This window comes from Paramisgurnus dabryanus, chromosome 15 (genome assembly GCF_030506205.2).
Source record: "Paramisgurnus dabryanus chromosome 15, PD_genome_1.1, whole genome shotgun sequence".
Lineage (NCBI taxonomy): Eukaryota > Metazoa > Chordata > Actinopteri > Cypriniformes > Cobitidae > Paramisgurnus > Paramisgurnus dabryanus.
The window spans coordinates 9,903,253-9,922,580 of record NC_133351.1 but is presented as its reverse complement, the minus strand read 5'-3'; the positions used below and the strand labels follow the sequence as shown (position 1 = coordinate 9,922,580).

The window sequence follows — 19,328 nt, the reverse complement described above, 5'->3', positions numbered from 1 at the left end:
ACATTTAAACATGACATTGTCTGAAAATAAAATGTAACATTCCTCTAACATTCGCACAATCAAGAAACATTCCTAAACAATTTAAAAACTGGACACTTTTATGTTGGCTTAACATTATTGGGACCTTTGGGAACGTTGTTAAAACTTAGAACTAGAACTTAGAACTAGAGGAGATATACTCTTTAGCCTTTACTTACAGTAAATACAGTAAATGTACTTACCAACTTACAGTTCTGAATGCACATCAAAATGAATTGTCATAAGAAATAATACAGTATCTTCAAAAAAATACCATACTTCTGTTATAAGATAATCAGTCTTGTTATAAAATAATCCTGTGAGTCCTGTAAGCAAAAGAAAGATGGTCATAATTATTTTGAACCACAGTTTATTACAGTACTGTTTGTTACAGCTGATAGTTAATTAGGGAGACCTAACTAACCCATATATGTATCTTATTGAGAAGTGTCTCACCTAATACAAGTTGTTTCACTCAAACTCTGTGAGGTGGTGAAGAAAGGATGGATATTCTGTTGTCCTCTTCATCCTCACTCCAGTTCTTGCAGTGTATTTTGTTACATCCTCCTTAATTTATCCTCCCAAAGAATTTTAGACAGCAGAATAAATGCAGGGAAAAAAGGACATATTTAACACATTTAATACATGATGCTAAACACTCACATACAGGTCTGTGTGTGACAGTGGGACATGGTTTTCTGATCGAGGCTGAATATTTACTGTACAGCTACCTTGTCCTCAAAAGCAATTTAATACAAAACAAAAACACATTTTAAAACTTTATTTTATGCAAATAAGGTTTCAGCATTTATGTTTAAACATATTCACATTTAAAATATAATGTTTTTCCGATTGGCCACCACACACACATAACATACGCTAAAATGCTTAACGTAGTTTAACGAATTTGAAAGATAAAATGTAGTTATACACCTTATTAATAACGCATAATTTATGTAACGTTAACAGGTAAAGCCAAGCGGATGAGAATATAAACACAACGTGGTAACTTACACATTTAGAGTTTTTCTCCCAGCTTCATGTAATTTAGGGTACTTTGTTAAATATGCTTTTATATTAATAAATTATTCTCTCAGGTAACGTTAAATCTGATCTTTTCATATCATTGACGTTTACATTAGGCTACGTTAAGCATTTCTTCATAATAGTTTTATAAAAGGAAAACACTAGCGTGTAATTTAACGCATCGCGTGTGCTCGTAGGCTTGCATACACATAGTATGATTTATTAATTTGGTTTATACTGACTTTGCAAACTAATATTACCGTTATACGTTAAGCAACACGTCCGGTTAACGGTTTTAAAATGTCCCGTTCGTGTAAACAACAACCGCGGGTCTGATAATAAATAACTTATATAGATTATTTTACCTTGCTGGTCTTTTTTCATTCTCTCCTCTCGTGTATCTTCAACTGAAAAGCGCCGCTGTCCCAGGGAAAGTCTTGTTTGAAAACTCTTTAGTTTATGTGCACACCTGAAATCGGTCCTCTGAACACCTGTGCTGCTACATGGTTCCTTAGCTAAAATAAGTCAACGTGCGTGTGTATACAATTGTCAAAAATGATGATTTTGAGAAAAATAAAATAAGGATTTGTGTGAATAAGGAAAATACCGCCAAAAGACTGTTAGAAAATATACAGTAGCATACAGCAATTTTCAAAAATAAAGTAGATTACTGTATATGATGTATGATGTCACCGAAAATTCCCAAAATGCAACGCGAATTACAGTTATGTACTGTATAAATAGTTTACAGTATTATACTGGGTGATATACAGTAAATAACTGTAAAAATTACAGAAATGTCTAACAGTGAATCTAACATAGAAAAGTGATGTGCAACATGTCAAATTTTCACGAAAGCACACAAAATGCTCCTTAAATCTTAAATGATGCTAATGATCGGACAATCAGACATATATTATGACATAATTTACTCAATGTTGGTACAAACATATATTTCTTTGTTCTGATGAACACAAAGGACGATATTTTGAGAAATGTTTGTAACCAACCTGATCAGAAGCCCCATTGACTTCCAATAGTAGGATAAAAGAATACTATGGAAGTCAATGGGGCTTCTGATCGTTTTTTCATTTTTGGGAGAACTATCCCCCTTATTATCCATTATTAATATTGGTTAATGCATTAGCTACGTTTTTTAGTTTTTCAGTTTTTCAGCATTCAATGGTCTTTGTTAATGTTAGTTAATGCTAAAATAATTGTTCATGTTTGTTCATTGTGCAATTAACTAATTTTAACAGTTACAACTTTAGATTTTAAAACTACTTATAAATGTTGAAACTAACATGAACTAGGATAATTAAAAACTGTAGAAGCATTGTTTAATGTTAGTTCATGTTAACCAATGCATTAACTAGCCTTAACAAATACAACTTGTTATTGTAACGTGTTACCATTATTCCAGATAATTTCGCAATTAAGGATATAAAAAGGATTTTACTTTACCTTAAACAATAAATAACATCTACACTGTCAGAAAAAAGATACAAAACTGTCGCTGGGGTGGAACCCTAAGGTTCCTTTTGTACCTTTACTGAACAAATACTGTACCTTAAGGAATTATTGTGTTTCTTTAAAGGTACAATTCCGCTAACATTTGAAGAAACAGACCCGGAGATCGGCTGAATGAATTCCAAAAATGATTCCAAAACTCTAGGGGAGCTGGAAAATGAGTATATTTTAAAAAAAAGTGGAGTGTCCCTATAACTGATACAAATGTGGTCCTTACAGGTACACAATAGGTCCTTAAGGTATAATATTGTACCGCAAGAAGAACAAAATTTCAGTGAATACACATAAAGGTACAAAACTTTGAGGGTGACATCCCCACCCCAGTGACAAAAAATGTACAGTTTTAAACCTTTTTTACGACATTGCCTTATCTTCTATGTGGCCACACATTATTTTCAGAAATCAATAGATGAATCAGCAAAAACAAAACTGTAAACACTTCAGAGTCCTACGTAAAAACCAAACCTTTTTCAGAAAGGCACACGGCTGTTTCCTCACCAAACACTTTTAGCTGTACTTTTTGGGATGGATTGATCAAAAAGATGGTAAGATCAAAGTTTTGACCTGCTTAAAATGGGTCAGTTAAGATGTGCTGACGTCAAAGGTTGGTTTCCAGAGAGACAGGTAAGAGCCAAACGGATCAGTGAGCCCTACAAGACTACGGTTGCTGCGAGACATTAACAATTGCTGCTACATGCGCAATGGAAAAGACACCAAAATAATGGGCAAATAACTTTTTAGTCATAAATATAACCCAGAGCTTAGTAAACAAATGCTTTTGAAATGGGGAAAAAGTGAATTCCCTGTGGTGATTATAGCTTCTACATGAAAAAAATCACATTCGAAATGTCAAAAATTGTTCCCGTCTCCCTCTGCAATTAATTCTCTACAACGGTTTAAGGAGCAACTTAACATTTGCAGTGAATGGATAGTTAGATTGGCGACCTGTGCTAAAACGCAACTTTATCTTAAGACAAAAAGTCACTTTGGGTTTTGGGTTTTAATGTAACGTTATTCAACATCTTTCAAGTTCTTAAAAACCTCAAAGTGCTAAGATGTGTTTTAGGCCCCTGGCATTTTCCAAGGGTGAAAAAAGTTGCCACTGTAGGAGGGCCACATCAGCACACGGACTCGGTGCCTTTCACAGCAGAGTGAAGCTCAAAACATCTAGACGCTTTGTGACCCCTCCATCTGCGGAGGAACGTGGCCCCCGGTGGGCTCAGTGAGGTGCATTGACCCAGGCAGTGGTACGGGTAGCTGCACCAGCCTGCTCCAAAGTGACAGAGCTTAATGCCTCAAAGTCAGGATAAGCTCTGCGTGAGACGCCGTGATCTTTCACTTCGGTTAGGGTGAAGCAGGCCATACAGCAGCTGGAAGGCTGAGACCGATACTGGGCCAAATAAATGACATCCAGTCTCAAGTAGAGTGAGCGAGACCTATTCTTACAGGTCATATATTGCACATAGTCAGGTATATATTTGGTCTGAAGTCTGATGAATTTGGACTGTTTTTGATATAAGATTGGCCCTTTGTAATTGGATAGAGGCCGGGATAGCATTGTGTCGAGGTGACGACATATTGATTTTACTGTTGCTGATGGAAGTGCTCTTTCTGAGTTTAGAAAACTAGTTTTGCCACTGAACTTTGAAATAAACTAATAAACAAGGACCTGAAAATGAACTGAAACTACTAGAAGTCTTGCACAATGCTGACTTAAGCCTTGTTTATGCTTGAAACTCTTTTATCTTTAAGTTTGTTGTTGACCTTTTTTGTTTCAAATTGTCAAGTCTTTGCCAAGTCTGCAATCAAAGGTAAATTCCATAAATTTTAATATGAAATGTTTCCAAAACCATATCTTGATTATACAATTTATATTTATATTATAGCTTTATACTCTATTTATTTCTATTTCTCCAAAGCAACTTTAGGAGGAAGAGCTGAAGCAAAGTCGATACTTAAAAAAGAACTCCATCAAAGTCCTGAGGTATGAAAGAGCCACCTCTGATCAATAATGCTTTCCTCTGGGTCTGGTTTAAGGTTCATTTATCTCAAAGATGACTGATACACTAAGAAAACAGAGCAATAAACTCACTGCACTCCTTCGGGTCGCGGTTGTTTCGGATCATGGCCTTCTGGGTGTTGGTGCGGAACAGCTGCGTCCAGTTGACAGTGTTGTAGTAGCAGAGTTGGCTGTTGTTGGTGACGTAGATATTTCCTGCACTAATCTCACTGAGAGACTGCAGCTGTAGCGAGGATATCCACTGCTGCTTCAGCACCAGAAGAGAGATCCCACTAGACAAAACAAAACAAAACCAAGAGCAGACTATAAAGATCTGAATCAAGAACAAATGTATCACTTTAAAACATCTGAATTAAGAACAGACCAATCTCCTTAAAATACCTAAATCAAGACTAGACCCAACTCTTTAAAACATCACAATCAGGAACAAACCCAACTCTTTAAAACATCTGAATCAAGAACGACCTTTGGCTCTAAAACATTTGAATCAAGAACTAACTCATCACTTTAAAACATCTGAATCAAGTCTGGACCCAACTCTTTAAAACATCTAAATCAAGAACGAACCCAACACTTTAAAAAATCTGAATCAAGATGAACCCATACCTGTAAAACATCTAAATCAAAAACCAAATGATCAGATAAAACCATCTAAATCAAAAACGACCTTTGGCTGTAAAACATTTGAATCAAGAACTAATCTATTGCTTTTAATAAATCTGAATCAAGATGAACCCATCTTTTTAAAACCTCTGAATCAAGAACGAACCCAACACTTTAAAACATCTGAATCAAGAACGAACCCAACACTTTAAAACATCTGAATCAAGAACAAACCCAACACTTTAAAACATCTGAATCAAGAACGAACCCCACACTTTAAAACATCTGAATCAAGAACGAACCCAACACTTTAAAACATCTGAATCAAGAATGAACCCAACTTTTTAAAACATCTGAATCAAGAACAAACCCAACACTTAAAAACATCTGAATCAAGAATGACCTTTGGCTGTAAAACATTTAAATCAAGAACTAACCCATTGCTTTCAAAAAATCTGAATCAAGATGAACCCATTTCTTTAAAACATCTGAATCAAGACTAGACCCAACCCTTTAAAACATCGGAATCAGAAAAGAACCCAACTCTTTAAAACCTCTGAATCAAGAACAAACCCAACACTTTAAAACATCTGAATCAAGAATGACCTTTGACTGTAAAACATTTAAATCAAGAACTTACCCATTGCCTTCAAAAAATCTGAATCAAGACTAGACCCAAACCTTTAAAACATCTGAATCAAAAACAAATCCAACCCTTTAAAACATCTGAATCAAAAACGAACCCAACACTTTAAAACATCTGAATCAAAAACGAACCCAACACTTTAAAACATCTGAATCAAAAACGAACCCAACACTTTAAAACATCTGAATCAAGTCTGGACCCAACTCTTTAAAACATCTAAATCAAGAACGAACCCAACACTTTAAAAAATCTGAATCAAGATGAACCCATACATGTAAAACATCTAAATCAAAAACCAAATGATCAGATAAAACCATCTAAATCAAAAACGACCTTTGGCTGTAAAACATTTGAATCAAGAACTAATCTATTGCTTTTCAAAAATCTGAATCAAGATGAACCCATCTCTTTAAAACATCTGAATTTAGACTAGACCCAACTCTTTAAAGGTGCTCTAAGCGAATTGAAGCGTTTTAGACCATAAAACATTTTTTGTTACATACCGGAAACATCTCCTCACTATCTGCTTGCTGCCTGTCCGCTGATCAAACTGTAAAAAAACGCGATCTCTGTAGACAGCCCAGGCTTCACAAACGGCAATATCAACAAATGGCCAAACCTAGCAATCCCAAAACAAAACAAAGTATTCCAGCCAATAAACGACAAGAAGGATTTGGGGGTGGGGGTTGGGCGCGTTCATGAAAGCACGGAAGGGAGGGGGAGGGGGAGGAGTTAGCTATGCTCTGTCTGTTTGAAAACAGTTCAAACATCAACAGGAAGTGACGTCGCACATTATTTGCTTAGAGCGCCTTTAAAACCTCTCAATCAAGAATGAACCCAACCCTTATAACATCTGAATCAAGAACGAACCCAAGACTTTAAAATATCTGAATCAAAAACGAACCCAACACTTTAAAACATCTGAATCAAGTCTGGACCCAACTCTTTAAAACATCTAAATCAAGAACGAACCCAACCCTTTAAAACATCTAAATCAAGAACCTTTGGAGAACCTTTGGCTGTAAAACATTAAAATCAAGAACTAACCCATTGCTTTCGAAAAATCTCAATCAAGATGAACCCATTTCTTGAAAACATCTAAATCAAGACTAGACTCAACTCTATAAAACATTTGAATCAAGAACAACCTTTGTCTCTAAAACATTTAAATCAAGAACGAACCCAACTTTATGTTTGCACTATACTATCTCAAACAAATAGTAAAATTCATACACAAAAAAATATAATATATATATATTTACATTTGACTTACAATTGCTGTTTATGTCAAAGGTCGCCCGCCTCTGGAGCAACTAGGGTTTAAGTGTCTTGCTCAGGGACACAATGGTGTGTCACAGTGGATTCGAACCCAGGTCTCTCACACCAAAGGTGAGTGTCTTATCCACTGCGCCATCACCACCCACCATATATGTGGACCTACTGTACACTACATGCGCATACGTAGGATTTCTGTAAAATGAAATCCCAAAGTTTGGATTACTCTCCTCAGTCTGGTTACTGAACAGGCACTGAATGGAGAGTAAAATTAAATCCTAAGGCTCTGAAATGATGGCTTCATGAACAAAGGTGAATCTATGATTTCTCAGAGCGACACACGCAAGAGTTTAACTTCCGTCTCCATGTACCTGCGGTGAGGATCCCCTGCTGCAAATTCATTGGGATCAGTTAATATGGAGCCATAATCACGACAGTGTTTTAATCACAGACGGGCGTGCTGAAGAGCACATCAAAGGGGCTTTGAAACGACCATCAGAGAGAGTCAGGGAGAGCTGTACGTGCAGGTGCACTTAGACACTGACATCGCTCTCATCGCATTGACCTGACTCTCTAAGAGTTCTCTCTCTCTCTCTCCCTCTCTCTCTCTCTCAAAACAGTGAGAAAAGCATTAGACACTGTGTGTTTCTTCATTCTTCAGCATATTAGGTGACAGACAGTACAGTGGTAGAGCTTTCAACAAATAACCCGACAAATGGCTGGCAAATACAGGCTCTCTTTTATTTTTGCCTCTCCTGGTTCTTTAACTCTGATCAAACGGGTGTCGAACTGCGTGAATGGAGCTTTTCACAGGAACTCTTTGAACTCTTGGCAAGAAAAGCTTGCCCTCTTTAGAAAACATAAAATCTATCCAACATGGTCTATCGGATTGTCTAGGCTAAGATGAAACGCATATTATATGTAGAGAAGATGCTGTGATAAATATTCATATCTATGAAATCCCTTTAAACAAACCTAACGCTTAAATACTTTCAGAACAACATACAGTAGTAGGATTTGCACAGCCAGTAGCGTAAGTTTAAGGCATGACCATCTGTTTGTCTGACCAATGGTGGACAAATAAGAGTACCAGTACAGATAACGGTGGCGTATTACTACAATTCAAAGGACGTGATTTCATGCCAAATTATATCAAAGCAGCCTTCTATAGTCAGAAATTTAAATGTAATAAATCATCTATAACTCAAACTTCAAAATGTGTGTTTCTGAGGAATAGAGCCAGCTGGGTGATTCTCGCCAAATTAGACTCATGAGGTGTCATGAAACATTTTGATAAAAAAGTAAATGCTATCAAAATAAAAAGCATACAGTTACAAACATCTCTTCATGTACTATTTTGCACATGATTTCAAATGACATCATACAAACCAATTTTGTTGTTTTTTCCACATTTTTTTTGGGAAAATTTTCATTACTGCAACATGTCCATGACTGGATTTGGGTTCTTTGACATGGAAATATTTATAATTTAAAAAATCTAAATAATAAAAAGCTTATTCAGTGCATGTTATACTATAAACATTTACAGTAAAGAAACATGTGGTATTTGGTGATCTTTGGTAAATGTAGAGACAATAATAAGGAATATAAATGTGTCCAAGACCAATTTTCTCATCCTCCACAACAATTTCAATCATTGTATAAGCCCTCAAGGAACTAACATTTTTTAAAAAATTGTTGGAAGGGACATAATTGACTGTGACACTCAAGATGGCTACCAAGCAGTTATTATGTTTTTTCTCCAGATAAAAGTAAAAAAAATTGTCATAGTACCTAGACAACTTTTTAGTTCTCATTACCGAAACATGAGTGCATGCATATATTATATGTAATATCATGTTGCGGTTATGAAATTTTTTGATAATGATGATCTAAAAATGTAAATAATTCTATAGAAAACATTTTTAAATCCTCTTAAAATAATGGTTAAAGTAAGTTCAGACCTTAATCTTATATGTGCAAAAAAAATGGGCTTCAAGGACTTTAAAATAATTCTGATGCTGGACACCTTCTAAATCTGGATTTTGTGAGAATCACCCAGCTGCATCTCACCTGTAGAGAGACCTGCCACCTATGGTTGCCAGATTGGAGAAGACACTCAAATCCGTCATGTTTTCTGGCCAAGACTGAATGTTCAGGAAACCTGGAAAACACAATAGGACAAACACTCAGTGTAGCTCTGCGTAAAGCATAAACCCAAGGTAACAGGTTTGAATCAGGAAACACATGAACATACAGCAAATCACTTTAGGCCTAGTCCACACGGACACGGGTATTTGTATAACCCTGACTTTTTATACGAAGTTCGGCCATTCGTCCACACGAAAACACAGTATCAGGGCACTGAAACCGAAGATTTTTGAAAACCTCTGGCTTTTAAGAAATGTCGGTTGCAGTGTTGTCGTGTAAACAGTAAAACCGGGATTTTTGCCTTGCGACTTCACTTTTGTTAGGGTTCTGATTGGCCAAGGTGGCTTTACGATTTGGGTTATATTGCCGCCTGCTGGTATGGCATGCTCTTGACAGCATTTGATAGTGTATTTTTGCTTTTTCATGTGGATGGAGATTTCTTTTAAACCAAGGCTGTGTGGACGGGATTTTTTTTTTTGAGGAAAAACTCCAGTTATAAAAATACCTGTGTCTGTGTGGACTAGGCCTTAGATACAACGTAAATGTAGCTCAGATAGAACAAAACACTACCAACACAGAGGTCATGAGTTCAATTTCCATAGAACGTACATAATTCATTATAAATGTAGCTTCATTGCAGCGCAAATCACTTGGGATATAAAGTCTTGCATGCATAAAGGTAACTTACAGTAGCAAGCCAATGCAAACAAAAACAATTACCGAGAGATGAGCTCAACATCAAGAAGTTTAATTTCTCATCTTTATTTGAGCTTATTACAAGTTATTAAGGATTGTGAAATGTGATTCATGGCAACTGATGTGTTATTTGTATAAATATGCCCGCTGTAACATGTATGGCTACTTGTATTGGCAAGTCCTTTATGCATCTTAATGTATTTAATAGCGTTGATAGCTATAGATCATTGCAGAATTTTAATAATGGATTTTTAAAAAAATTAATTATTTATCAAAGGGACAATCTTGTGTATAAGCCAAGAGACAATAAACAGGCCAGCGAGGGGGAAAGAGATCAGTATAAATACACCAATTAATTTATCATAGGCAGCATCCAGGCTTTTCATTGGTAAAGTCAGTTGCATAACAAATATTTGATTCCCTTTAAACTAATTCATTACTTACAGAGGGACATGTTTACAGGTAGTGTGTGAAAAGGCTAATAAAAAGATATTATTCCTGTATCCTCTTAGGTTTTATCATAACCGTATCTCTAGGCCACAACTTTCTGCTCATAATAAAATGGTAAGTTTATAAGCCATCGTCCCTGGTTTGTTTTGTTCTGCTCTGTTAAAATTAAGTTTGGTTTCCGGCCCATTAATATGTCGCCTAAAAAGGATACAATAAATATTAATGGAGGCTTTTGATTAAGGCGTTTCCAGCAGTGATAGAGAGAAAAATCCCATCAATAAATAATAAATCTGTATCATCTTAATTTCGCATATCCTGAGAGTCTGACACTGATACTAATTGAGCTTTTCGCATTGTTGACTGCAATTTTCACTGTGCATTATTCATCCTCAGAGTTTAGAGTTTATTAATGCCAAAACTAACGACGGTCTTAACACAAACACGGCTATAATTTCATCATTTAAGCTTTTACAGGCAGATCTCATCAGAGTAAAGGGCTGAAATGGAGTTAACTACAACATTTGCGCTTTTAGCTGCAAGCGTCATTTTGTCTAAGGTTGTAATGGCAGATTAGAGGAAGTGTCTCGGTGAGGTGTCATTAGTATGGTGTCGACTGACACTAATTGCCTTAATGACAAAACTGCGGCGATGGGAATTCTCAGTTTGTGTGTGCGTGCGTTTTGAGACCGGGCTGCTTGCCTTTGTGTGTTGTAATCTGTTTACCTTACATGTGGAGGCGAGACTTCATCATGCTAATAGTGCTAACAAGGTCCCACCGAGCACCTGTCTGCTCCAGACAACTCCAGACAAACATCAGGAGAGCAATGCTGCCAATCTTTGGGATTTTATAGATGTACTAACACGTGATGTTAATTTATGATCTATTCTATATTAAAACAGGGCTTTCAGGAATACTGGATTCTGATTGGTTAATAGCAGCATTCTGCGGTCTTATGCTGTTGTGTAATACCATGTTCAGCCATGTTAATGGAACACGCCCACATTTTGGGAATTTAACTTATTCACAGTATCCCCCAGAGTTAGATAACTCCATACATATCTTTCTCATCTCCGTGCGTGCTGTAACTCTGTCTGACGCAGCCCCTGCTAGCTTAGCTTAGCACAAAGACTAGAAGTGAATGGCTCCAGCTAGCAAACTGCTCCCAATAAGTGACAAAATAACGCCAACATTTTCCTATTTATGTGTTGTGAATTGTATAGTCACATCATGTACAAATAACAAGGTCATATGAGACACTGCCATCTTTTAACCGTATACATACAGTGAACTATATTCTCAGAAGGCGAAGCACTGCTACTTGGGCGGAGTGATTTGCTCGCAGCACCCGAGAAGCCCTCTGGTGAGGGCTTGTACAAGTTTATTTCCTCCAGCTGACGTTTCAGGGGTTTCTATACGCATCACTTCTTTTTATGGGCACTTCCCCGGGAAAACCACGCCCACACGTCGATCAGCGGGAGAGAAAGCTAGATAACAATTATTTTACAATAATAATAAGGCATCACTTCACGTGACAGCTTTGTTTTATATCAAGACTCAACAATGGCACGAAAGAAGAAGTGTGTTTTTGGATGGAAGAAAAAGAAAGCCAGTAGGCTATTATGGAAACAATGGATATAGTTTGTTTATCCAGGGTAGCAGCAGAGTTTTGCATGTGTGTTTGTTTAACGCTGGATTTGGAAAAGTCCCAACTGGGTTATGAGTTGCATGCGGTAAGTAAGACTTCTGTGTTATGTTGGAAATAGACACGTAAGTAAATATTTTATAAACGACACAAACATGTAGTGAATCATAAGTTATCCAGTCAGTGTAAAATAAAGTGTTGACTCGGTCTCGCTCCTCCCGCAGCTAGTAACTCCTCCTTTCAATTTTTTTGTATGTTATTGGAAAGACTCGGCAAAGCTAATCTGTCTTTTATAAATATGATATAACGTGTGTTATGGACGCTTTAAAGAAACAATGTACAATGTCCAAGGCGAGGTACAGCGCCCACTTCACCCTGCCTTCCGACGTCCACAAGCGAGCAACAAACATGCATTCCACGCGATGCAGCTTCACGGACCGTGAACGACATGAAAGCGATCGGGAAGCTGTGGAGGAACCGCTGCCCGGCCTTCGCAGATTCGGCAAGCCAAACATCACCCTGGCCCCAGACGTTCGCAGGCGACCGAGGCATGTCACAACCGAACACCCCACGCGATGCAGCTCCGGGGACCGCGTTCGGGTAAACGAAGACGCCATCGCCCAGCATGAAAGCGGTAAGACTCCGCTTGTTATTGTAACATGTACTACTTGCCACATGTATAGTTTAGCTTCTGCTGTTAGCATAGAGGGGTTTACATGCACTAAGTGTATTGAAGTATTAAGGTTAACTGAGAAGGTTGCTGAACTAGAATCGCGCATCCGAACGCTAGGTGAGGATAGCAAAACCGCTAATGTTACTATCGCAAATAATCTATCGAGCGAAAAGACTAATGGCTCGGTTCCGACATCAGATGCTAATATAAATATTACAAATACTGTATCGAGCGCGCATAGTGTTTATCAAAATACACATGGCTCGGTTCCGTCATCAGAGTCAAGTCGGCGGTCAAACAGGGTGACTGTTAGGCGGCATAGTCATATAAGGCGTCCTTCTAAGACCCATAACGTAACGACAATTTCTAACAGATTCGATCCCCTAAGGAGTATACCAGCTGAAACACCTTTTAAAAGTGCCCTGGTCATTGGAGATTCTATACTCAGGAACACTAACATTGAGGCACCAAACACCATAGTCGACTGTATACCGGGAGCCAGAACGTCTGACATTAGATCCAAACTTAAAGTGCTGGCTAATGCTAAGCGGAAGTTTTCTAAGATTGTTATTCACGCCGGCACGAATGACACTAGGCTCCGCCAGTCGGAAATCACCAAAGATAATATTAAGGAGATGTGTGAAATTGCAAAAACAATGTCAGACAATGTAATATGCTCTGGTCCCCTCCCCGCCTACCGGGGAGATGAAACACATAGTAGATTAGTGTCTCTCAATGGATGGATGTCAAAGTGGTGCCCTCAGCATAACGTAGGGTTTATAGACAATTGGAAGCATTTCTGGGGAAGACCATTCCTCCTAACCCGAGATGGCCTTCATCCGTCATCGGAAGGAAGTGCTATACTCACTAAAAATCTGATCAATAGTCTTAATTCTGATATAGTATGACTATCCAGGGCCCAGGTCAGGAAACAGACGGATCGGCTTAACCGTCCATCTGTTAGCTGCCGTGATATGTCAAGATCACATATATCCCAGCACTTCGAGTCAATCTTACCGAAATATCAGCACATTTCAACTGTATCTGTTCCCCGAACATATAAATACAGGGCACCGCTTGTTACATCTGGTACAAATCTGATTCAAATAAAATTAGAAAACAATACATTAACAGATGAATCTCGAATGTTAAAATTCGGCCTTCTTAACATTAGATCGCTTACCAATAAAGAACCTATTCTCAATGAAATAATTACAGACCAAAACTTAGATGTACTCTGTTTAACAGAAACCTGGCTTAAAGCAGACGACTACATTAGTTTAAATGAATCCACCCCACAAGACTATTATTATAAACACGAACCTCGATTAAAAGGGAGAGGGGGTGGTGTAGCTACAATATACAACACAATGTTTAAAGTAAACCAAAAATCTGAGCTAAAATTTAAATCATTTGAACTAATGTTGTTAAATATGGAAATAACTGATCGTAACCACAAACAGCTTTCTTTTGCTTTAGCGACAATCTATAGACCACCGGGCCACCATGCAGATTTCCTTAATGAAATAGCAGATTTCCTATCTGAGCTTGTAGTCACTGTAGATAAAGCTCTTATTGTTGGTGATTTTAATGTCCATGTGGACAACCCAAAAGACGCATTAGGACGTGCGTTTATAGATGTTCTAAATTCTCTCAATATTAGACAAAACGTGACAGGGCCAACGCATACTCGTAATCACACATTAGACTTAATTCTGTCACTCGGACTCAATATTAATGACGTCGAAATATCACCTCAGAGTGATGCAGTTTCTGACCATTACCTTGTGTCATACACTGTACTTCTAGATAGGATCACTCAATCTACAACATGCTACCGACTAGCCAGAACAATAATTTCCACCACTAAAGATAGCTTTATTAGCACTCTTCCAGACCTGTCCCAAATGAAACATGTAGCAGATAACTGTGACGATCTAGATATTGAAATAGAAAACCTAAACAATGTCTGTTCTGTCAATGTCGTTGCTCCCATTCGAAAAAAGAGATTAAAAGAAAAACCGCCAGCTCCATGGTATGACCATCACACAGCAGCCCTTAAAAAGGCAGCTAGAAAAATGGAAAGAAATTATAGAAGCACAAAGTTAGAAATATGGCGCGCAGCATGGAAACAGAGTGTTAAACACTACAAACAGGCTATTAAAACCGCCAGATCCACATATCTTAGCAAGCTTATAAATGAGAATCATAATAACCCTCGTTTCCTCTTTAGCACAGTTGCAAAACTGACAAGAAACAAAGAACAAACAGAAACCAATAGTAAACTTCAACACAATAGTAACGATTTCATGAACTTCTTTTCTAACAAAATTACGGCTATTAGGGAAAACATCGTAACTACCCAAGCAGCCATCACTCTACCCATTAGTTCACTAAACACTAGATTACCATATGAACATTTTGATTCATTTAAACCTACTACAATAGATGAGCTCTCTAAACTAGTCACATCATCCAAATCATCGTCCTGTATATTAGACCCCGTTCCCACAAAACTACTTAAAGAGGTATTCCCTGTAGTGTCAACCCCGGTTCTAAATATCTTTAACTCATCGTTAAAAATAGGATACGTTCCAACAGCTTTCAAGCTAGCAGTTATTAAACCGCTGATTAAAAAACCACAGCTTGATCAGGGAGAGCTTAATAACTTTAGACCAATCTCAAATCTCCCTTTTCTTTCGAAAATATTAGAAAAAGTAGTGGCAAGCCAGTTACGCACATTCTTGACAAATAATAGTACGTATGAAAAGTTCCAATCAGGATTCAGGCCCCACCATAGCACAGAGACAGCGTTGCTTAGAGTTACAAATGACCTCCTATTAACATCCGATCGTGGTGAAATCTCAATTCTTATATTACTAGACCTTAGCGCAGCCTTTGACACAATAGACCACACAATCTTACTCAATAGACTAGAAAACTATGTTGGTATCAGTGGTCAGGCGTTAGCCTGGTTTAGGTCGTATCTAACCAATCGCTATCACTTTGTTTATGTAAATGAGGAACAGTCATATCACTCCCTGGTTAAATATGGTGTACCGCAGGGATCAGTTTTAGGTCCTATCCTGTTCTCATTATATATGTTACCTCTAGGAGACATTATCAGGAAACATAACATAAGTTTTCACTGCTATGCGGATGATACCCAGCTTTACATTTCCTCACATCCCAGCGAAACCCACACGTTTTCTAAGCTAACAGACTGCATTAGCGATGTTAGTGACTGGATGGCATATAACTTTCTTAAGCTCAACTCCAATAAGACAGAGATGCTTATTATTGAACCGAATCGCTACAAACATAATATGTCAGATTACAAGTTGCACATAGATGGCTGCACTGTGGTACCATCTTCCTCGGTTAGGAACTTAGGTGTGATGTTTGACAGCAATTTATCCTTCGATAGTCATATCGGCAACGTCTGCCGCACAGCATTCTTCCATCTTAGAAATATCTCAAAAATCCGCCATATACTGTCTACATCTGACGCAGAGAAGCTTATCCATGCTTTTATGACCTCTAGAATAGACTATTGTAACTCGCTACTTGGGGGATGCCATGCAAATCAGGTAAAGAAGCTGCAGCTAATTCAAAACGCTTCTGCAAGAGTGCTTACTAGATCTAAGAAGTATGACCACATAAGTCCAATTCTAGCATCTTTACACTGGCTACCAGTTAATTATCGCATACAATTTAAAATATCACTTACCACCTACAAAGCCTTAAATGGCCTAGCACCCTCATATCTTAGAGAATTACTATCAGAATACAATCCATCACGTGCACTGCGTTCGCAAAACTCTGGTCTCTTAGTTATCCCTAAAATATCAAAAGTGTCTAAAGGTGGAAGATCCTTTTCCTACTTAGCCCCTAAGCTCTGGAATGATTTACCAACCGTTGTCCGAGAATCAGACACAATAGATACCTTTAAATCTAGACTTAAAACTTTTCTCTTTAACAAGGCATTCACATAATTTGTTTTAGTAATGGTACTCATCTCACAATAGATAGCTTGTACAACCTGATAAATAAATAAACTAAATCCTCATTTTCGTCAACATTTCAAAGCATGGTAAATGCTATTAATAAACTTAAGAAAATGTTTAATCTCTCCTTACTTGTTTACATATTTGCAGCAAACCATGGGCCGAGGCATAAACTTTCAAAAACAAATTTCACGTATAAAATAGAAAAGGCTACAATTAAGGAAAAGAAACGCTACTTTGTGCACATACAAACCACAATACAAGGCCAAAACTTCAACACTAGACCAATAAAACCCCGAATCGGGCCATTAATTGCCAAGCGCAGAGGAGTGATTGAAAATTATGTATGGAATTATGTTATCACTTGTTCGGCCCTCCACCTGAGGTTTCTGAGTCGAGTAGGGGAGTACTGTGAAGCCTAGACAGGCATCAGGGAGATGACTGGCGCAGTCACGTCCCCGTCTCCCCTTTACTCCCTTGCTCGTCCGGATTTTAATAAAGCTCGGTGGGTATAGATTTGTGGTGTTAAGCCCACTAGTCGGGGGCGGGACTTCAGTCCTTAAAAGGGCGTCACTGCATCCATTTCCTAAAAACATTCGCCGTCCCGTGCATTTTTCTCGTTCTCCCTAAACCGAACTGTGCAGAGTCTGTCACTGGGATGACGTATCTTCAATACGTATATGTATGTGTGTGTGTATGTATGTATGTATGTATGTATGTATAAGTATATATATATATATATATATATATATGTATGTTTGTTTATATGTACATGTGTATACATATGAATGGCCCCTACGCTAATTGGGTTTTGTTTTTCTTTCTTCATGTCTCGTCCTCGTCTCCGAGGACACTTGAGACAAACAGACCCAGTTCCGGTAAATGTGAAAGTTGGCACACCTCTGACTCACCGGCAGACCGTCAACGTGATGCCCAGCTGATGCATGACCAACGACCACCAGCAGAACCCGCTTTACCTCCGCCTAATCTCCTTAATCGTTTCAATGTATATATAAATATATCTCCCAAGGGTTTTTTCCTCCTAAGACTTTTTTTTACTTCCCCTGCTGAGTCTGGGGTTTTTTTTCTCATAGGGGGTTTTTCAACCCGGGGAGGCAGCCTTCTTGGGCTTTACTTAGCACCCTCTTCTTTACGTTACATTAGCAATACGCACGCTTATAATGTTGATTCATAGCCGCAGCAAATTTAGCTGCTATCGTGTATTATGTTGTGCTATCTGTCGTTTTTTTAAGCTTTCCACTGCTTCTATTACTGTAAAGCTGCTTTGAAACAATCACAAATTGTGAAAAGCGCTATATAAATAAAAAATTGACTTGAGTCTTGAGCCAATTGACCTACCAAATGACCCCCCCAAACTGTTTGAACGAAATCTACAACCTAAATAAACGTATATAACATCTAGTCAGTATATTTGGCTTAAAATATTTTTTGCAGCTACTTCAAATACAAACAGACGAGAAAATGAATCAGGATATCCACTTCTCTCTTGAAACATGATGGTACACACAGAGCTCGAGCTGAATACAACATAGTGAAGAGCTGCAGGCTGTTCTCAAACCTTCAAAACCTGGTTAGGAAGCATCCAGCTGAGGCTTTGAAATTTTCATTTAATGTCAGTCAGGGCTGTTGCTCCATCTTTGGGATTTACTGGAAGTGAATTGGTCGTGTACTGTATCCATGCAAAAATTTAACAACAGACTCCTGAGCGGAAGAACATGGGTTTAGCGAACACATCTAAAATGCATTTTTGCGGCACCATGGACTTCAATGGCACCCTAAATGACCCACTTCCAAATAATTCCAAATTTGATAACACATTCGATTTCAAAAACGAACCGCATTGAAATACATATCGAATGTGAGCCTGCATCTGTCAAAGTCTTCAAGCAGGGGTCACAGAGCAGAAACACCTTGTCAGTGAAGATGTTGTTCTGTCAGAGACTGTGGCCACCTGCATACAGATGTGACAGGCTGACATGCATGCCTGACTGACTTTTGAGAGCCCGCTTTGCTGTCACCACAGAAAGAAGGACTGGAGTAAAATATATAGAGAGAGAGAACTTCTCCATGTGGTTTCAACCTCTTCTTGTAAGCCTACACTCCTGCTGCCCTATTGGGAGCTCTGTTCAGCTGGAGAAACGCTCTGATCATGTATTCATCATGCAGTATATAAGGCCTCCCCACTGAGCTGTCCAAAAATTTACACTGGTACAAATGCACACAGTTACATACAAATGCACACACACCTGCACACTATCTCATGCTAGATCTTTCTCAGTGCTTTGTTTTAAGTGTTTTTAATGCAACTCTTAAATAAAAGGGTCATTTTGTATAAGGGTCATTCTATGAAAATGGTGGCTTTTTGAACAGACAACGTTTCAAAAATGTAATTCTTTTTTTATACCAAAACTTATAATCATATAATAGTTTACCTCTTAACATTATGGGCCCTATTTTAACGATATGAAACGCAAGTGCGAAGCGCGTGTGACTTTTTGGGCGGATCTTGGAGATTAGATGCGCAAAGTGTGTGCGCGTTGTGCACGCTATACATTATGGTCAAGCATGC

The 19,328-nt window shown here is 38.1% G+C and overlaps 1 protein-coding gene across 2 annotated transcripts in view; it reads right to left on the bottom strand.

Moving 5' to 3' along the window:
• Positions 1-19,328, bottom strand: part of LOC135733466 (receptor tyrosine-protein kinase erbB-4) — a 457,412-nt gene that overhangs the window by 96,202 nt on the left and 341,882 nt on the right. For both annotated transcript variants that reach the window (XM_065252090.2, XM_065252091.2), the window contains exons 11-12: positions 9,192-9,282; positions 4,667-4,866 (exon numbers count right to left, since the gene is read on the bottom strand). In XM_065252090.2, coding sequence (XP_065108162.1) covers positions 4,667-4,866; positions 9,192-9,282 — 291 coding nt within the window. The remainder of the gene's footprint in view (positions 1-4,666; positions 4,867-9,191; positions 9,283-19,328) is intronic.